The 23,486-nt window shown below is 30.9% G+C and overlaps 1 protein-coding gene and 1 long non-coding RNA gene across 2 annotated transcripts in view; both read right to left on the bottom strand.

Moving 5' to 3' along the window:
- The window catches only part of LOC139482701 (uncharacterized), a 931,021-nt gene that overhangs the window by 629,369 nt on the left and 278,166 nt on the right, over positions 1 to 23,486 (bottom strand). The window lies entirely within an intron of this gene.
- Positions 3,117 to 23,480, bottom strand: LOC139482530 (uncharacterized). Its single transcript, XM_071266442.1, has 9 exons — positions 23,255 to 23,480; positions 21,868 to 21,936; positions 17,975 to 18,319; positions 16,877 to 16,903; positions 16,073 to 16,183; positions 14,651 to 14,683; positions 13,160 to 13,186; positions 12,380 to 12,384; positions 3,117 to 3,221 (listed from the first exon to the last, which is right to left on the bottom strand). Exons 2-9 carry the CDS (start codon positions 21,929 to 21,931, stop codon positions 3,117 to 3,119), a joined length of 717 nt encoding a protein of 238 aa, XP_071122543.1. The 5' UTR covers positions 21,932 to 21,936; positions 23,255 to 23,480.

The following is a 23,486-nucleotide window of genomic DNA, read 5'->3' as shown; positions in this document are numbered from 1 at the left end:
AGCTTGTAATAAAAACAATGTTGTGTTAAATAATAAAATTAATGAAGATACTGTTGACATTTGTTGAATTTAATAAACAGTTAAGTCTTGCACAACATTGTAAATGAAGGAACAGCTCAATAAACTTTTAAAACTGTGTCAAATTGTAATATCGGTCACTGACGCGAAACGGGCGTAAATTGTGGAAAAGCAGCACAATACGAAAATTTTGAATTGTGGTTCCGATTTTGTACAGGGATTAGTGTGCTGTCATGCACCATGACGTACACAAAGTCTTGCTATGAACATATATTCTGTTTATATGAGATAAATTTTAGTCTGCGATAACGAGGGGATGGTTGATTTAAGTTTTACGACCTTGACTTGCTCTAAGTCGACATTATCTTACGTCTAATGAATTTAAAAAAAAAACATATTTTTACGTTTAGGGCATTTAATATAAGTCTACCTACCAAATTAAAATCAACATAAACATTATTAAAATAAACAAGAATGGAAAAGAAACAATTATGCATTGTTGCTCTGATATAATTTTTATTAACTATAATTGAGCGGTAATGTCTTAATAAAAACTAATTGTCGTATACATAAAATATTTCATCTGGGTGCTTTCGTTGAAGTTCGCGTTACATATCAAAATGAATTTCATTGGTTGGAACGTTTGCAAACTTTCAATCCAGGTGTTCTCATCGAGGTCCGCGTTCATGTTTCAATTCAATACACAATATTTAATCTAGGTGCTTTCGTTGAAGTTCGCATTACATAGTAAAATGAATTTCATTGGTCGGAATATTTGCAAACTTTCAATCCAGGTGTTCTCATCGAGGTCCGCGTTCGTGTATCAATTCAATACACAATATGAAGTCCAATATGGTAAAAAAAAAGAATTTTAAACTCTTCGATGTCCAGGTAAATAAATAGAATTTAGAAAATAAAACACTTTTACGATTCTTCCAACACAATAAAGATACTATCCTTTTCGCCGATGAATAATTATTACTATAATATAAGAACTAGGATTTGTATACTATTCAATTTGGGAACAGTATACCTAACAATATATATATGTTCCTGATTTGATTTATTCCTCTAGAAAATAAATTTGATTTATTCACTTAAATCAATAATTGATAAACTTGAACTTTGAAAAAGTTACATTAATATATCTTTTTGCATCCTTTAATTTAAGGACTAGTTCGCATATTTCGTCTTTTCTCGCTTCAAACCAAGCCATCATAAATACATCAGAGATTACTAAAATTAAAGCATTTTTTTAAAAACAATCCCCATCTTAATTCAAAGTATGAGGTAAATCGATTAGTTTACGCTAGCCAAGCAACCAACAGACAAAATAAATCTTGTCTCCCCGATCGAGATTATCTATAGACACGGAATAAAAAATATGGAAATAATAGCATGTTAGCTATAGATTGGTTACAAACACATTTATGCAAACATGAAGCAGCTGTTTCTTTACTGAACTGGTCAGTGGTAATACAAAACCAGGGTTTCAAAAAGATGAAGAAAAAGAAAAAGACATTTAAAATTTATAAAAAAGAAATCAGAAATAGTGTTTAACTGAAATTGAACAAAAAAGAAATTATAAAAAAAAGAGTCTATAATATGTGAATATTTATTTAAGAAAGCTAACAATAAAATGAAAGAACAATATGTGATGCTTAAGAACATTGACCTGGGCCGTAACAGCCTTATGTTGGAAATTTTAAAACAAAGTTGAAACAAAGGCTTATCTTCATATCAAATTGTTTTCACGGCAGATGTCTTGCAAGAAGCAAACTCCCATTACTCCGGTGTCGCCCCTGCATGTTTTTGCGTGATCCATGCATGTTTCTGATTTACTTGTTTTTTGTTCATTTACTGTCCTACTGTGTGGCTATAGTCTAAGTGTAAATTGTCATTTGAAATACTTGAAACTTGCTTATACTGGTTGGTTACACGTGAAACTTATGATAATGGTTCATACATAAATCACCGGAATTTGGTACACGTTAAATGCACGTTATTTTTTAAAATAACATTATTAAAATAATATCTCTTTTCTAAAATTAAATTAAAATCATGAAAAATACCTTCATATTTTTGCAAAGTTCACGTGAAAATAACATGAAAAATTTCAGGTGTGATTCATTTGAATTACTGAGTTTTTTACTCCATCATTTAAGGCAATGGTGGTGTCGTTGCTTCATCTATGCAGACATATAGTACTTTAAAAATATGATTCAGTAAACAGTTTTATAATTGCTCGGTTTTTGATGGTTGTTTTACGTTCAGTGGCAAATTGTTCATGCATGTTCGGGACAATACAATACAAGCTCAGTAAGTCGGACAAACAGTGCAAATTGTATGCAAAATTTCACAAAGTTCAACAGTGTCATTTGTGGAAACTTATTTACGAAACAAATCTTGAGATCATACATGCATTCTTTAAGTAAAACAAACTGCAAATGCGAAATATAAAAGGTTCAGCTTGAAATTCCACATGTAGGAGATGTAAGCCGGAGTCTGCGTGCCTTTTATATTTTATCAAAACGTCTAATCCAGCAACCTGTCATGAACAAAAAATAAAGGAAACCAAGACGAAATGCGCACCTTTAATATGAGTACATGTTTGGTAACACCAGGTACATAATTTAAACCTGAAGCAAAAAGACAGCACTCAGTCCTTAATAATAAGCCGTATAAACCCTATATGTATACACCAAGTGCGCGAATGACGGTAGAACGGACACGGGTGAAACAGTATGATGATAAGTGCTCTATTAGGATATTGGTGACAAAACATATTTTTGAATATGCAGTTCATATAATGGAATGGTAATTTTGAGATATAAAATGAAGTAACAATGTAAGCAAGCTAACATTTCCGTCATTTTGTATTTGGTAGAAAGTTGATTAATTGGCAATTTTACCGCACCTCCTTATTTCATTATGGTTGGAATTTTCTCCAGAAGAACAAAAGTTTTAGGACTTAAACAAATATGTACTAGGAGACTGAAATGTTACTGTGATAATTATACTTTCCTATTTAGGGAACCGTCGTTTAGTAAACTGACTACAAATTAGAAATAAAAAGATACTCGTCCAATTAGCATTAGTCACAATTTGCTTGGTGTATTTGGTTTTGATATAGTTAAATGTCCAACTGTAGCTATCTTATAAATTGCATATCCCATATCTCTATTAATCGTTCTAACAGCAAACTGGTGAACAAATAATATGTTACATATATATTTTTTATTTTATTTGTACTTGTACTTTTTATAAATAAAGTCTCATGTTACCCCACTTCCATAATTATCAAGCGGTAACGTATATATTTCTTTTTGCCTAAATGTTCGTAAATTTTGTCGATTTCTTTGAAAAAATTATAGGCAATGATTTAAATTTTAACAATTAAAGTTTCAAGTAACGGGTGTAAATTGTTGGTTGCTTAACATCCAGTGACAAATATTTCATGCATGTTCAGGACGAGAACAAGTTAACACTAACTTGAAAACAATACTAGGTAGGTTTTGTAATAGAGCCGATCCGGGAAAATGTTTGAGAAAAATTTGGACTGACACTGGACATTGAGGGTATATTATGAGCAATTTGCCCCTCATGGCCTAACAAGGCAACTATGTCAATTCTCTTTTAGTCGTTTTGTCTCCGAACTTATACATGTTCATCTTTTCCAACTCAATCACACACAAAAAAACTACACTACCAGCGAGTACCCATGAAAGTAGAAATTAACACGAATAGAAAATCTAAATGATTTCAAGATCTAGCTATTTCAGTCTCTTTTTGCTATTTGAATACTAATAAGTCAGTCGTTTGCTTGTAAATTTCGAGATTTTTTTTATAACGAAACCAGTCTTACTTAGTGACTAAAGCCAGTCCCAACTATTAGCTTGCGTTTATAGACGCAAGTGGATACTTGGGACTGGCTTTAATCAGACTCTAACGGGACCTGATTTTTTTATTTTGTTTTTTCCGAATCAAGTTTCTATGTATTTCTCAGCCTACGGTAACCTTCTCAGGCCTGATTCCGATGTAACTGTATGTCCTGTGTAAACTTGGTCTAGCTAGCACTTTATTTTTAAAATGTTTCCAAAACTATAACGGTTTTATGAGACTGTTTACATTTGGAACACATAGAATGTTATTCGGCAAAATAACCAAGTTAAACCACTTTTTTTTACATTGAATTTCCATACTAACAAACTATTTTCTGTTTGAGTTTCAAAGTCTGCTTGTATTGTACTTTTTCGACTTATTCTATCCGTATTCTCATCCAAATAAATTTTCTTTTTCCCTTTTGTCCGAGCGGTGATTTTGACGACCATTTTAACACGAATTAATAGTTGTACGAATTCCCGTTTTTTTACACATCATCCTAAATTTCTATAGATACATGTAAGATTTTTATTTTCAAAACAAAATTTCATGAGGATACACCGTGTATCATGAAAAGTATTTATTGCAAAATAAACTAAGAATAAAATAAAGTGATAAAACTCAGTCTATTTTTCATAAGAACATACAGATAAATCGTGCAGATGCTTAAATATTAAAAAAAGGAGAATATAAATTAAAAGTATATAGTAATTCATTTTCAAGGTTAAAAATGATCAGAAGAATTGCTGGAACACGATAAAGCAACCTATGTCAAAACGTTTACCGTTACGTATTGCATACAAACTTTCGACACTCTGCATCTAGAAAAAGTTACCATAAAAATGTCAAATAGTTTCCAAAAATATTTTTTTTATTATTTAATCACTTTGTGATTGCAGAACCGGCTGCATTGACTTGTTTGTGTGAACGTTATTCGATAACGTCAGGAACGATAACTCGTGGCGTAACATCATAAGTCGTGTCAACTTACTGTCAAGACAAACGCTTTTATAGAAAATAAAGGAATATGGAGTAAACGTACAAAGGACAGTAATCGCACACAAAGTCAATGCTTAACAAAAATACAAATTATCAATGGTCAGCGTTTTTATTCCTGTTTATCTTTTATAGTCGCTAAAGGGTCTTCAACAATGAAAGATTTACTTGTTTACCAGAACAACAAAAAGACACTAGCAAGAAAAGATCTGAGAGTACTTAATAAGTTACTGACAGCTAGTTCACACTCTTACGCTTGAAGTCTTCCTGTCCATCATCCCGCAATCGTTATTTTTGAAGACCATAAGTAAATGAATAATTCGATTTGCTGTCTCAGGACCTGCGTATATATGAAATACTTACCACTGAACATTGAACCAAGTAAAATCCAGAGTTTTGCATTCACAAGGACGCGTACGGATGAGGATTAAATATAATCTTTATGATATATTCACTTGTACTTTACCCTTAGGCTGTCTTCGTGTACTGTAATTTATAGTTTAAAGGAATACGAATACTTCATTTCTCATAAAACTTCAATTACTAGTTATCAAGAACATACATAAACATAACTATAAGGTAAAATTATTACATGCATGTGTAAACGATACAATTAAATTAACATGCATGGAGAGCTGACTTTCACATTTATATTTTTTACATAGTTTTTCTTATATTACAATATTTGAAGAGTTAAAATGTTGATCAACTTTAAAGATATATTAGGGTTTGACTGACAGTAGTTCCGTAAACATTTCCTTCTTTCTATAGTTTAAATGTTCTACAATTCATAATGAAATGGTACTCGTCATCAATGTTGTTTGTGTCACAGAGACGACATATTCTGTCTTCTCTGTGTAAATCCTACCACCTTCTAGACTCACTGAGCGGCAAGTGGCGACTACCACATATGCGTAGTTGCGTAATATATGAATTTAGTAAGGTAAAAATGAAAAGCAGTTTTCAAATTGTTAATTGTTTTTGAAAATTCGACAACATGAATTATTTATGCGATTCTGCAATAAAAACAAAGCATTCTTGTTGAAACTGGTCTTTTTTTTTGTTTTGTTTAATACATTTTGATACCCATTTATCACAACAATTTAATTCGAAATAGTTGTAATTTGCAATTTTTTTAAAGGAGTAGGTCCAGTAAGGGCCGATTTTGGCCTCAATTTTCAAGTTCATCTGACGAAATATTTCAGACACTTTTAAAACACTTAAGTGTCTATTTCAATTGTTTCAATTAGTTTTTGTGAAAGATTTTAACTGATTTAGTCATTAAAAACGCTCCGATTCAAGCTTGAAAATGAAAAATCTATCAAATTTGCCAAAAATCGTCACTTTTCAGATGGTATTTGTAAAAAATGAAAGTGGCCGCATCCGTGTTCATCCTCAACCTTTATATATATTATGTATTATCATCAAATACAACTTACGTTTCAATATTATGAATGAACACGAATGCGTCCACTTTCATTTTAGACAGAAACCATCTAAAATTTAACTAAAATGCTAACATTGTGAAGATTTCAGTAATTTAGCACGACTTTATGATGCTAGTACCCGATATATGTGCATTGTATTGTCAAAAACAGCCCATATTTATGTAGCAGAATCATTCTACTTTCCAATAAATAGCTTAACGATTACATTATCCCAACTTTGTTAAACTGCTATATTTTGGGGCAAAAAGGGGGTCTTACTGAACCTACTCCTTTGTATTTTATCCTCACCAGGTAGGTGAAATTATATATAAAATTAAATTTAACGTAATTGCGAAAATGCATTACGAGCATATTCTATAATTTTAAGTTTGAATCAAGAGTTCAACTTTTTCAAAAATTGAATACGCAACAAAATCTCTGTAATCTTACCCATGTATTATTTATGTTTATGTCAAAGGCGTTTGATTGGGTATTAGTTAAAGGTAGGCGTGGTTTTCGGTAACTTTCCTCCAATCAACTGGCCTATTCGACAAACATGTGTGCGCTGATGCGTGTAAACTGGCTATTGTAACGGCACGTGTCATACATCAAAATCTATCATGCGTGACCAATGTTTATTGTAAAATTTCTTGTCATGTGAGCAAATTATCAGACATACAAGTTCTAAAGGTTACAACTTAGATTTGCTTTTTGAAAGATTATTTTCGGCAGTGCCCCTGATATACGATGTAAAGTATTATAAGAAAAACAAGACTTTAAATGAAGGATGCATATTAACAAAGAATATAATCTGGGACTATGCCAGATATAATACATGTATTTTATGGCTCGGATATAACTATTATAACATGTTCTGGAAAAAATTAGGTGTCCGATAAAAGAGGGCAGATAACTTGAATTACCTGATATGGTTATCTCGATCACTTTCGTCAAAATATTATTGCATGTATGATAAATCGCTGACTTTTATTTCTAGAAATGATTTGTGACTGTTATAAGTAGAGACAACTATATGCATTCTGGTTTACGTTTACAATGAACACACTATACAATTTTCTGAAATATCAATCATTTGTGGACAGACTTGCTTGTTCCTTGTATTTGTAAAAAATATAAGACGTTTCATAATATTTGAATACTTCAAAAATGCTTCAAAATACTATAGGCCTGTATTGTTTTTTTAGGGTCAATGACTCCCCCCCCCCCCCCCCCCCCCACATCAAAAAACAGTAAAATAATTGTATATTTAATTTGAAAAATTGTTTTAAAACGTAATAGAAATTAAGGTCAGCCAAACTCAAATTCAGCAAGAAGGAGTGTCATTCACCGGGTTTAACTTCTTTTAGCGGTTTGAACTCAGTCTTGCTTTGTTCAATAAATAATAGTGACTGATCTTCTTATCTTGTTCAATAAATAATAGTAAAATTTACTTTCCATATACATGTTTGACTTCCTAAATAACACTAGGAAATAAAATTTGTCACAATTTCGCTTTTGTCGTCTGCCCAAGTTAGTTTAATTTGGTATTGCAATATGAATATGAGATACTTGTCACTGAACGTTGAACAAACAGTAACTATCCACCAATCCATCAGTGATTGCGATACCTCTGTTACATACCCGTCTTTTTGTCACATGTTTGGTACTATTCTTTGAACAAAGTTCGTGTTGTAAGCCGAATTTGTCCTACATTTTAAATGTTCTTGTCAAGTAATACATTCCTTGAACTGGTTTAAATGTTAAACTAAATCCGATGAAATCAATTTGGTGCATTGGTTCTTTGAAACACAATTTTGTTAATTTGAGCGTGTCAACACCTAGTCTAGTAGTGATTTCGGTTTGTATAATCATACAACAAAAGTTTATATTGGTATTATAATAAGTTATTGTTTCATTTTACATGTTTACCATTGGTGACATCAAATAAAATGTGTTGCAGGTTGAACCAAGCAATACGAAATTTAAATGTCATATCCATATATATGCAAATTAAAGGATCTAAACTTTAAATTATGTATGTTTAAACTATAATGAATGCGGAGCGGGGGTATTGTACGAAGTCATCCAGACTTGCCGAATTATTAATCCTAGCCTCCGTATGATACTTTGATGTCAAATGGACTACAGTTAAAAAGTTACATTTACTACCAATCCATGCAAAATAGTAAGATGTATGTTCCTGAGCGTATTATGCACAAAGAAAAGGGTTGTGGTGTACTTTTGAACTAAGTATGGTAGTATGGTTGCCATACGCCTTCATGTTACAGAAACGACCAATAAACACTACAACAGAATTACGATTTCAGTTGTTATAGTTCACACACAAATTAATTGGGCTAGTTTGAAATCTCCTGCATGGTTTATTCCATTGGCAATCATATTCAAGAAAAGATGTAAATCTTGGAATATTCTGTAACATCTGTATGAAGCTTGATTGAGACGTAGATTCACACAGATACCGATCATTGTTATCTTTTCTTCATTTACACAAATGAATGTCGGTGGATTCGGAATATGGCAGTTATACATGTATTCTCAGTTTATATTCAGTTTGAAGCATTATCAAACTAATACGACTTTCATCTTTAAAATTTACTTTGCACTAAATATCTAGTAAATGACATTACATAGGAATAACTTGTGGTGTATTCATGTATACTAGTATGTAATAATAATAAAAAGAAACCAACAGCACTATTTGACGAAGACGAAATTAAGGATTGAATCTTAACGTCCAGTGACATATATTACAATGATGTCGAAACAGAACTTGAAATTGAAAATAGGTATTCATAGAACCGTCGCTTTTCCGAAGAATTCACGCTCAGTTGCGATTTCACGTGCTATTTCACAACCTCGGGTTCGCATTATAGTTATATTTGTACAAAATAACTAACAATAAAAAAATTGTGATGATTTCTTTTACTGTTCTTGAACGTTCTAGTTTTAATATAAATCTGTGATTTTTCTATATTCGTACTTTCGTCGAAGCAAAGCAAGTTCGATCTAGACCCGGACATTTATACATTAAACAATTTTCAATCGTTGTACAAATTTATTGTAGAACATGTAGAAAAATCCGTCTTTTCGGATAAAAAAAATCTACTTTGTTTACTCGGATAGAAAAATAACAATATAGTTTATCCTATTGAAACATGAACGCGGACTCCATTGAGAACACCTTGGATTGAAAGATTGCAAATCTACTGACCAATGAAATGCTTAAGATTTAGAACGCGTACCTCAACGAGAACACCTAGATCGATAACATACTGTAATCTTTAGACCGTCGAACAGATAGTGATAATTCCAGACTTCTTCTTCTTCTTTTTCTTTTAGTTCAAATAAGGTCACAATATAGAAGAATACATGCTGCCAAGGAATTGTAAATAAGGAATTGTATATTTACAATCCCTTGATGCTGCTGTACATGCCTGATTGACAAAGATTTAATAAAATTGAATTATTCATAAAAATATGTATTACAATTTTTAAGTGTTTCTATATTGTGATTAAAAATATGCATTTTATGTACTTGTTTTGGTTTGGATTTGTTTATTCAAAGCTCGCGAGAAACGCTGATCTCTTAAGCCGGTAACAGTAGTGGTAGATATTCACAGATTTTTTTTTACATAAAAACACACTATTACATATACATGTGACAATAATTTTTTAAACCAGTTTAGACTTAATGTGTATATGTCTCCGCTGATAACAATTCTATGTTAGATAAACATAATTATTTGGAATTAAAAGTTGTATAGTTATCAATAAGTACATTTTCAAAATCAATTATTTATTTAGACTTGATGAAGATCTACATGATTTAACGAATAAATGTAAGAAGATGTGGTGTACTTGCCAATGAATTAGATCATCGTACAGCCTTCAACAACGAGCGAAAACCTAACCGCTTAAACATTTATAAAATTTCCCAAAAGTACAAATATGAATTAAAACAATTCAAACAAGAAAACTATCGGCCTGATTGATGTACAACACTTATAGAAAAATATAAACAACAACGACAACCACTGGTCACAGAAAAGAGGGGTTTCAAACCATATGTCCCAATTGAAAAATAATTTCGTCAAACAAACGGGAGGTCTTATCTACGGAACAAAACCTGCATCCGCCACTGTAGTCTCCTGGCGAAAAGGATAGTATATTTATTGTGTTGGAAGTTTATTGTGTTGGAAGAATCGTAAAAGTGTTTAATTTTCTAAATTCTATTTATTTACTCGGACATCGTAGAGTTTAAAATTCTTTTTTTTTACCATATTGGACTTCATATTGTGTATTGAATTGAAACACGAACGCGGACCTCGATGAGAACACCTGGATTGAAAGTTTGCAAATATTCCGACCAATGAAATTCATTTTACTATGTAACGCGAACTTCAACGAAAGCACCTAGATGAAATATTGTGTATTGAGTTGAAACATGAACGCGGACCTCGATGAGAACACCTGGATTGAAAGTTTGCAAACGTTTCAACCAATGAAATTCATTTTGATATGTAACGCGAACTTCAACGAAAGCACCTAGATAAAATATTTTATGTATACGACAATCAGTTTTTATTAAGACATTACCGCTCAAATATAGTTAATAAAAATTTTATCAGAGCAACAATGCATAATTGTTTCTTTTCCTTTCTTGTTTATTTTAATAATGTTTATGTTGATTTTAATTTGGTAGGTAGACTTATATTAAATGCCCTAAACGTAAATATACGGGTTTTTTTTTAAATGCATTAGACGTAAGATAATGTCGACTTAGAGCAAGTCAAGGTCGTAAAACTTAAATCAACCAACCCATCGTTATCGCAGACTAAAATTTATCTCATATCAACAGAATATATGTTCATGTTTTACATATAGCAAGACTTTTTGTACGTCACGGTGCATGACAGCACAATAATCCCTTTACAAAATCAGAACGACTATTCACAATTTTCATATTGTGCTGTTTTTCCTAAATTAACGCGCGTTTCGCGTCAGTGACCGATATTACAATTTGAAACACAGTTTTAAAAGTTTATTGAGCTGTTCCTTCATTTACAAAGTTGTGCAAGACTTAACTGTTTATTAAATTTAACAAATGTTAACATTATCTTCATTAGTTTTATTATTTAACACAACATTGCTTTTATTACAAGCTATTTCATATATCAATATACAGCTAGGGAATATTTGTTGTTGACCGAAAATATAAGATACATCGATTTAAACTATGTGAAAAATAAATAATTTTTGTAAGTAACTTTAATTTCCGTGTCTATATTTAATTTACGAGTACACTATAGTAAAACAGAAAAAGAGAAACGGAAATATACAGGAATACCTAAAGTTTCGTAAGTCATTGTAATGGACCATACATTACTGACATGTCACAAGTTTTCATAGCACTCAGCAAGTTTTGAAACGAATATGTGAGATAAAGATCTACTGCATTTGGGCAAATTAAAAATATGTTAAACATCTAACTATTTTATTTTTAACAGATTCACAAGTTTTAAATTTTTTAAACCGTGCATCAATATTTTATTGTTTTATTTAAATTCCTTATATGTTACGTGTATTGATCATTCATTTGTTTAAATTGTGAAGTATATGACTTTAATAAGAATACACGCATTTATATATATAAGTCGATAAAGTTTGAAACAAATAAACGAAAGATACATCGATTTTGTTTTGCTTGAGTGATTTACCTGTTAAAAGCTCGGGTCTCAACACGGTTTAAAACGAATTAATACCAGTTTGAAATAGTTTAACGGGGGCGTGGCCTATTTGCTTGACGTAACTTAACGTCAACTTGAATTAAATTGAACGACTGCAAGCGAATCTATTTGACTGGCATTAAAATGATTTGATATGCATTGAAATAAATTAAAAATGATTGTTAATTTTTGTCAATCTTTATCAAATGACGATTAATCTCATTTAAACAGCGTTAATGCGTTTTTGTCCGATCAAGTTAAATTCGGGTTACTAGTGTATCAATATCGACCTTGACTTTAAAAACATACCTGATCTAAAAGAATATTTTGATCATAATAATATGTATCAAAATTCGTTAGAATTAACATATTTAGCATCCGTATAAGATACACTAGTAATAATCTAAATTAGGTGTATCATGACAGATATAAAAGACTCACCTTTTCTTATACATATGTATATTCCTAACACACACACAATTGTTAAAGTTATAACTGAAATACTGATACATGATTTTTTGTCTCTGATGCATTATTTTCTATTATTAATTGATTTTGTCTTTTAATAAGTTTTCAGTAACTGCAAGTACTCTGAAATCATTTATTCATGTTAATTTGGCATGTTGATACCATTGTTATAGTTTTTGTTTTTAGGGTTTTTATATCTCGTCTATCTATTTCTTAAAAGTACAATCACAAAAATACTAAACTCCGAAAAAAATTAAAAACAAAAAATCCCTAATCAAATATTAAAATCAAATTTTAAATTCCAGTCGCTTCAAATGCCATTATATTTACAACGATGTGTGAACAATGCAGACAGAATAGGTACAATTGTCAAAACAGCAGTCATCGATGTGGCACAATAAAAAACAAAAACAAATAAATATTTAGCAAAGAAGCACAACAAGCATCTATCAAATTTAACCATCACATTCAGCAAATAGTCAAATTTCTCTTTTTTTTCAAGTGCTAACAGTTGGTTACATGTGGGTTTTAATGTGGACTATTACTAGTTAAGCATGAAATGTCTAAACTGTTGCCATAACTATTTTCTTTTTAAACCATAATGCTGTCAAATTAACTTACCATTATCATTTTTAACATTCAATGGCACTGAAAAGATATGACAACTACATTATAAATTGTAAAAGTGATAATGATAACCATGAAATAAAAGATAAACACAGAAAAAACTACTTATTAGATATTTACCGCACATCATATCTACCACAATTTTTTCAAATCAATTTTAAAAGAAATGGTGACACAAATATTTTCAAACAGAAAAGTTAGCAACTTGATCAAAAAATACAATATCAATGTACTGCTAATTTTTGAAATATCATAACTTTTTCCAGAATAAAAAAATATCACTTGAAGGGATCTCCGTCTTTAATCTACATTCGATTTACGTTGTCACGTACGCCATCACAAATTGGTTGACCGTTGTGAAATATCTGTTTCAGAGATGACATCGGATGTGTTTCAATTGTGGTAAACCGCCCTGTTTAACTCGATTGTTACCTTTTAATAAAAAAAAATCACCAGTTTTTTACTTATGTTAGCTCCACAACGGATGCCACATGTAGAGCACGATATTTATACCATTCAAGAGCACATGAAAAACCCCTAGTTATTTGTAAGATTCATGTTGATCAGTCTTTATTCGGCTATGACATTGTCACTTTGTTTTCGACTTCTAAATTTGGATATAATTTTGGTATCTTTCGTCTCCTTTTAAATCATGTATCTTATTGCAATGTTAACACGTGACTTGTAAGAACTACACAGAGGATCAGGAAGAAAGAACACACACATATTGTTAAAAGATCTATATATTTGTTATATCTTCGTTTGCAGTATGAAAAAATGAATACGAATGCATACCGGGGAAGGGAACAGTTTCATTGGATTATTTATTAAGTCTACTTGTGAAAAATGATTTAAATGTCATGTTTCGATTTTTTCTAATAATGTGAAATACGAATTCAAAGATTGTCGATTTCATAATGCCTATAACGCCACAACAAGCTTTTGAAAACAATAACCATCCGTATACAGTGATCAGATTGTTTATCCACTCATTTATGTATCATTGTTTTCTTTTTGTTATTAAGGCGTATTCCGATGATGCGTTATTGCTTGTCTTTAAAAAAAAAAAATTGTCGTTACAATTCCATACAGTTACTGATGCATACAGATTATTAACTTTATTAAATTCGCAAAACTGATCTTCAACAGATCTAGAAGTCGATGATTGAATCCCGTATTAAGTAGAATTCAAACTAGCAATGCAATTACAATAAAATCAACCAGAATACAAACAATAGGCTGTCAGGTTTGTTTTTATTTGTACATGTATCATGTGTATGTTGCATTCACCATGTTCACACTAAACTTTCTCATACAATATACCAAGTGTGATATTTGTGACGGTGTTAACAAACTATTTGCTTGTTGAATAACTTTCTTTATGTTCTAAAGTAGAATTGTTGGTTACAAGTGGGCTTCAATGTGGATTCGCATAATATTTTTTATCTAATCTTTCGAAATCACAATGTTGTCAAATCTACTTACCTTGATCGTCTTTTAGATTTGACACATTTTTCACTAAAAATATAAAAGAAGACATGAAAACTACATTATAAATTGTAGTAGTTATAATGATAGCCATTACATAAAAAATAAGTAGAAAAAATATATAAGATAAAAACCACACAGCATATCGACCACCTCTTCTGAAATATAAATAAATAAAAAGTGGTGACAAAAATATATTTAAACTGAAATGTTATCAAAAAATTAGAAATATACACTATTAACGTACAGCTGATCTTTTGAGATTTAAAAAAATGACGTTGTCAGTCTACTTTTTTTATCTATGAGTTTGACTGTCCCTCTGGTATCTTTCGCCCCTCTCTCATACCTTTCCGGACATAACCACTGTTCACGTTTTTTTTTTGGGTTTATTTGCAGTGCCATTGTCACTTTGTTCAAGACTTATGAGTTTGGATTTGATTTGAGTATCTTTAGCATCTTTTTAAATCATGTGTCTCAACGCAATGAACATATGTCCCTTTTAAGAACATTTTAGAATCTTGAACCGGAAAGAAGAACAAATAAAAAATGTATAAAAATAATCATGAGTAAACAACGACGCTAGTCATTTAATTGTGTGTATGACTACTACAGAAGTTTACATAAGGCTGATATCGGGATGAAGTCTACATTTAAACCACCAATATCAATATCGATCTTGACTTTAAAAACATATCTGATCTAAAAGAATATTTTGATCATAATAATATTTATCTTACCTCCTATACATTTCCAGGAATACGATTGGTTAAAAGCGTCCGCGTGCAAACCGTGTATATTTGATATTAGGTTAGTAGGGAGGCGGGGCTTATCTCATACACGGTTAGTAGTGGAGTTACGTCCCTTTATATTCCTTATAAGGTAAGAAGGGGGCGGGTCTTATTTCATACACGGTTAGTAGTGGTGTTATGTCCCTTTATAAAAAACAAAACGGTACTGAGAAAAAATCTTAAAAGTTTCAACAGACGAAGAAATTGATGATTAAGATTGAAATAAGTTCACAAAACACCTTTAAACCTTACAAGTCGTTATTGTTGGCATCTGTTTTTGTAGGATCAATGGAAGTATTTTCTTAGTGCTAACAGTATTGAAGACTTGCTCATTTTGAGAATCACTAGTCTTAATTTCACACGTTAAGATAGTCGGTAAGATAAATTCGTTACATAGTGTGCTAGTGACGTAATACGGTATATATGGGGTCAGTAAATTCCATATGGGGATTCGAGCTTCGCTCTCACCCCATATGGAATTTACTGACCCCATATATACCGTATTAGGTCACTAGCACACTATGTAACTAATAGTATCAAAATTCGTTAGAATTAACATATTTAGCATCCGTATAAGATACACTAGTAATAATCTAAATTAGGTGTATCATGACAGATATAAAAGACTCACCTTTTCTTATACATATGTATATTCCTAACACACACACAATGATTAAAGTTATAACTGAAATACTGATTCCTGCTATGGTATACCACGATATTTCCTTCGGGGAAAGTAAGTCTGTAATACAAAGATTTAAATATGATTTAAGATTGCACATTGTCTTGTAAATAAAAGGCCATTATAATATACCTTACAATTAGTTGGTGTTCAATTTTAATTTGAAGAGAAAGACCTTCCTTACATAGTGTGAATTGACATTTTAAATTTTCCATTTGAACAATTGAAACAACAATGGAATATATTGTACTTATGGACAAACAAGCTCTGAGATGTCAACAGGTAAAATATACACCGTATGTTCGCATTTAACGTTTACAAGGAACGAATACAATATTATAAGAATGTGTGTTATGAGTGACAGAGAAACAACTCTCAATCAAAGTCACAACTTGCAAAAGGAAAATCGTTATAGGTCAAAGATCCTTGGCACACACACTTTGTGCATCGATCCTGTCCTTCTACATGTAATTCAAATATATGAGGCGAACAAATAAGATCGAGTGATCACTTTGGAATATTATATGAGGGGATATACTTTACATTCTAGATTATAAAGGTCATTATTGATACCAGTTTCAGATATGTTTTAATGACTACCATGCATGTGCAATCATATATCATTATTAATGTCCCATTTCGACTTTGTATGACCCAAAAATTTGATGTTTTTGCATTAAGTACAAACCAATTTATGAAAAAAAACCAATACATAATTAAATTCAGATACGGAATGTTTTACTATTATCTTACCACCAGTTTGTTCTCTGTTGTGTTGTCCTGAAAAATACCATGGTAGGTATGAATTTACACAAATAGAAAAACAAATGTACTAAAATCATATATTCCTACCAACGATAATTATCAGAACAACTGGAACTTTATTTATTTTAATAAATATGTTCAGAAATATTCTTCTTATATTCATTTACGTTAAAAATGCTTAAACGTTACCTAAAACATTCAGTATAATGTAATTCGTCAAAAATATTAAGTTTTGTCACAATCAGGTTGACATCATATTATAAGTAGGACTATAATATTTTTTCGGTCTTTTCGAAACCACCTTACGAATAACAAATTTTCTAAAGGAATATATGCAGAAATTGTCAAAAGCACAAATTTAAATATCCACAAATATGCAAGTTTTTCTCACTCCAAGAAAATTGGTACCCACGAAAATAAATGAATTTAAAGTAAATGCAACTCAAACGGGTCTTTACGGAGTTTGGTCAAAAACTGTGATGCATTTCATTACAAAATCAAACCTTCTAATAAAAAGGTGCATTAAGTGATCATAAGAAAACATACAACCTCGATAAACTATGTTGTCGAAACGAAAAAAACAATTATCAAGGTCAACACTAACAGCTTCGATCATATCACAACACTTCCAATAAGAATATCTAGTAGTATGTGTGCTAGCGCAAGTAGTAAAATTAGGAATGAAATTATTTATCAATAGTGTTCACATTTTATTCATGTTAATGGCTTTTCAGCGCCAATATCATACAGTTATGTCAAGTACAAGAAAACCATATCTGAATAAGGTTTGCTTTTATATAAAAAATATAAATACATGTTTGTACTCCTGGCTTGTAACTAATGTTACTACTTTCATTTGCAAATATGTATTGTTGTACAGTACTTGTTATCTATGTACCGATGTCATGCATTGGTTCCATGATAATAAAGATATATCAAGCCTTTTTGTATAATATTCATCATATACTCGTAACAAGCTTGATAAATACATGTATGCATTGTTTTTTTTATGTAGACAACTTTAACAAACATATTTCAATGAAGCCGTTTGTTCAAAGTATATATGAAAAATGAATTAAAAAATACCTTCTGATATTGGAATGTTGATTTCAAAATCTGCTTCATACATATCTCTTCCATATCCATGCAAACATGACCAGTTACCATTTATTCTTTGATCTATTATTTCTCTGATTGTAACCACAGTTTCATTTGTGTGAATGTTTTGTCGTACAGTTGTATTTTTATAACCTGATATGCATAACGGAGACGGGAAAGGAAGACTACAGAATGCAATTTCCTTTCCGAAATTGTTGTGGAAAGAAACTGGCAGATGGAGTTTATCAATCTTACAAGTTAGTTTTAAAATGCCTGGTCCTAATGTACAATTCAGGCACATTTTTATTGAGCAGGATGGTGACGAAATATTTTCTACAATAGAAAACAGAATAATTCCCACAATATAGAAATAATTCCCATAATAGACACAGCATGAACTAATTCCAACAATAAATACAGCATAAAATAATTCCAACAATAGAAACAACATGAAATAATTCCCACATAAGTTACAGCATGACATAATTTCTACAATAGAGACAGCATAAAATAATTCTTACAATAAATACAGCATAAAATAATTCCCACAATAGATACAGCATGAAATAATTCCCACAATTGATACAGCATGAAATAATTCTCACAATAGATACACCATAAAATAATTCCCACAATAGATACAGAATAAAATAATTCCCACAATAGAGACAGCATAAAATGATTCCTACAATAGAAACAGCATGAAATGATTCCCACAATAGATACAGCATAAAATAATTCCAACAATAGATACAGCATAAAATAGTTCCCACAATAGAGACAACATGAAATAATTCCAACAATAGAGACTGATAGCTGACTATGCGGTATGGGATTTGCTCAGTGTTGAAAGCCGTACGGTGACCTATAATTGTTAATTTCTGTGTCGTTTTGGTCTTTTGTGGATAGTTGTCTCATTGGCAATCATACCACATCTTCTTTTTAATATGAAATAATTCCCACAATATATACAACATGAAATAATTCCCACAATAGATACAGCATAAAATAATTCCCACAATAGATACACCATAAAATAATTCCAACAATAGATACAGCATGAAATAATTCCCACAATAGACACAGCATGAAATAATTCCCACAATAGAGACAACATGAAATTAATTTCTACAATATATACAGCATAAAATAATTTCCCCAATAGATCGGCATAACATAATTTCCACAATAGATACAGCATAACATAATTCCCACAAAAGATACAGCATAAAATAATTCTAACAATAAATACAGCTTAATATAATTCCCACAACAGAGACATCAAAAAATAATTCGAAAAATAGATACAGCATGAAATAATTCCAACAATAGATACAGCATAAAAAAATACCACAATAGAGACAACATGAAATAATTCCCACAATAGACACAGCATGAAATAATTCCCACAATAGAGACAACATGAAATTAATTTCTACAATATATATAGCATAAAATTATTTTCCCAATAGATACGGCATAACATAATTTCCACAATAGATACAGCATAACATAATTTCCACAAAAGATACAGCATAAATAATTCTAACAATAAATACAGCATAATATAATTCCCACAACAGAGACATCAAAAAATAATTCCCACAATAGAGACAACATGAAATAATTCCAACAATAGATACAGCATAAAAAAGTTCCCGCAATAGAGACCACATGAAATAATTCCAACAATAGATACAGCAGCATAAAATAGTTCCCAAAATAGAGACAACATGAAATAATTCCAACAATAGAGACTGATAGCTGACTATGCGGTATGGGATTTGCTCAGTGTTGAAGGCCGTACGGTGACCTATAGTTGTTAATTTCTGTGTCAGTTTGGTCTTTTGTGGATAGTTGTCTCATTGGCAATCATACCACATCTTCTTTTTTATATGAAATAATTCCCACAATATATATACAACATGAAATAATTCCCACAATAGATACAGCATGAAATAATTACCATTATAGATACAGTATAAAAAAATACCACAATAGATACACCATGAAATAATTCCCACAATAGATACAGCATAAAATAATTCCCACAATAGATACACCATAAAATAATTGCCACAATAGAGACAACATGAAATAATTTCAACAATAGAGACAACATGAAATAATTCCCACAATAGAGACAACATGAAATAATTCCAACAATAGAGACAACATGAAATAATTCCCATAATAGAGACAGCATGAAATAATTCCAACAATAGAGACAGCATGAAATGATTCCAACAATAGGGACAACTTGAGATAATTTCTACAATTGAGACACTATGCACAAATTCCCACAATAGAGACAACAAGCAAAAATTCCCACAATAGAGACAATATTAAATTATTCCCACTATATAAACAACATGAAATAATTCCCACAAAAGAGATAACACGAAATAATGCCTAAAATAGAGATAATTCTAAATGTGTTTTCTGTTTTATTAAATATATTTTTTAATACTGTCAGATATTTAATAGACGTGAATTGTGAGTAAAAACTGTTTTTATACAGTTTGAAATAATTAAGTCCACTTACGAATGACTTAATAACTATATTTTAGGGTCAATTATCTCAAGATATGCTAAAGACTAAATTTACCTATGCCTGGGATAAGACAATCGTTAGTTTTTCGTAAAAAATCATATTTTTTGCAAATAGTAAATTTATTAAAATGACAATTTAATTGATATGCGTGTCAGCACAGAAGTGCTGACTATTTAGCTGGTGATAAATGTTGCAACGAAAAGTCCACCAGCAGTGGAATAAATATTTATCAAAGGAGCCTTTGTTGACGATTTTACGATATCTGTTTTGTCTCACTTATGAAGGCTACTCAGTTGCATACACTTATTCACATTCACTTTATTCTTAATGTTGTTGATTGTTGATTTTCTGCGGACATTAACGACACTCCTAATTTGGATATTTAAAACATATAAGTTTGAATCTAACTTAATTCCATAATGCATTTCTATTTCAAAATTTGCTTGAGTAATGGCGATGATAACTAATAGTATACCGCTATTCAAAAGACATAAATCAATTGAGAGAAAATAAATACGGGTTACAAACCAAAACCGAAGGAAGCCCACAAACTACAAACAGGAAAACAACGGAGAAACATCAACACTAAAATGCAACAAAAACAAACCCCAAAGCAACACACAAGTACATATAAATGAACATTTGTATAACAACTGCCATCTTTCAAACCTGGCCGATGTTAAGAACATATAGTCTGGTTTAACCTGGTTTCACTGTTTCACTTTCCCATAGATAGCATTAATAATACAACTAAGACGACAACATAAATTTGCACGATTCTTGTCTATGTTTCTTCTAAATATAACAGTTTATTGAATCGTCAACATTTATAAAACCAGGTTCAATCCATTATTTTCTACATTAAAAATGCCTGTATCAAGTCAGTAATAAGACATTTTTGTCCTTTCGATTGATATGTTTTATAATTTAATTTTGCCATTTGATTTGAGATTTTCCGTTTTAAATTTTCCTCGGAGTTCAGTACTTTTGTAATATTACTTTTTGTATAACTTATATTTTTTACGGACTAAGCACGAGTTGAATATACTTAAATTGTAGGAACAATATTTCTGTCCTATTTTCGAAAAAGTGACCTGCAGTACTATACCAATTACTGAATTAGTTTTCACGCGAACACAATGAACAACACGACAGGTTCCATATGTGGAATGGAACATTCTAATCCCGCTTCTTGTTGCAGGAACAGACTGACGAACTAACTGGCTGTAATACCGACAGAAAGACTGCAGACATAAACTAATATACTTTCCCTTTCGTAGTAGGGTTTTATATTATAATTGTCTAGAAACGATATTGACATAATTACCTTGTATTATGAAAATAAGCAGCAATACAAACAATCCTTTTTCTTGTTTAGTTGATGTCTTCATTTGTTCTTTTAAAAGAAATATTAAAAACAGCGTTAGGTTAATCCTGATATGAAAATGGGGGAGGGGGGGGGGGGGGTAATAAATTCATTGAGGGTATTTGAATAAATAAGTTTTTACATATGTTCACTTGAAAATGTTGCATTGATTACACATTTCCTTTAACAACAACAAAAAGCAAATCAGACTTTAACTAACAAAAATACCAAAAAGTCAATCATTTAGGATTAAGAACAGGAAAAAGGTAGTTATGAAATTCAATGCGGAATGAACTCCAAATAAACAATTTAAACGACTGCATATATGTTAAAACTATACACCCCTGCTATAGAAATTGTTTGTATAATTAACATCGCGTGGAACACGCCTTATGATTTGAACATAGTACTAGTTCTACATATTTAATGTTTAACATGTTTCTATAGCAGGGGTGTTTAGTTTTAACATATATGCAGTCGTTTAAATTGTTTATTTGGAGTTCATTCCGCATTTAATTTCACAACTACATTTTTACTGTTCTTAATCCTAAATGATTGACTTTTTGGTATTTTTGTCGGCTGTATCAGTTTAGCAGATACAAGTTTAAAATAGTTATTATCTACAAAACATTCATTGTACTCTTATGTGTGCTGCCGAGAGTATATAAATATAAATAATCTATCTCGAATGCTCAAATTTACCATTAAACGTGACAAAGTCTTTACGATATAATACATGACGAACGTTACGTACGCGCTATGTGTTTGCGCCATACAACATATGAATTAGATGTTTAATTAATATCATTATATGTAAAACTGATTGATCAAACACACAATAGATTACATTCGTCAAAATAGCAAGTATGTGCTCACTTGATATTTCAAAGACAATTGGTGTATACGTTGAATCATGTACAGAGCTATATGATAAAAAGATAATTAGAAATAAACACGAGTGTCACATACATATGTTGTCAGTTTGTTTTAGATTTATAAGTTTGACTGTCCCTTTGGTATCTTTCGTCCATCTTTTATATGGAGTAGCATGTGCTAATCCTGGCAGATCACATGCGGTTTATTTTTTTAAGGGGTCGCGGTGATTTTATATTGTGTATTGTGTACCATTGATTGTTTTTCAATCCTTTTAAATTTTGGCAATGACATTATATCAGTACAAATAATCCTGTGATATCATTTATCTTTCTAGTTCTATTGTTTTCTTCCCCACCATTAGCCCAATTATCTAAATCTCATTGAACAGCCCGTTACATGTACAATGGTATGTATGTTAAAATTGTAAAAGAAATAACACTGACAGAAGTTAAATACTGTTTAGTTTACTTACCGGATAATGCTGTTGAAATATTTCTTCAAGTTCTACTTCATGTCAATATTCGAACATTTAAAATACACAATACGCTTGTCATTCACAAAAACATATACTTTCCCACACACGTATAGTTACTTAAAGACAAACTGACACATATTCTTTGGAATTGCGATTTTTAAACTGTGTTACACCTGAGCAATTTCAATAACACTTTACAAGGTGACCGAGTAATACAAAACTTTCTTAT

This window comes from Mytilus edulis, chromosome 7 (assembly GCF_963676685.1).
Source record: "Mytilus edulis chromosome 7, xbMytEdul2.2, whole genome shotgun sequence".
NCBI classification, from domain to species: Eukaryota; Metazoa; Mollusca; class Bivalvia; order Mytilida; family Mytilidae; genus Mytilus; species Mytilus edulis.
Note: the sequence above shows the minus strand (reverse complement) of the source record. Positions and strands in the feature narration are given on the sequence as shown.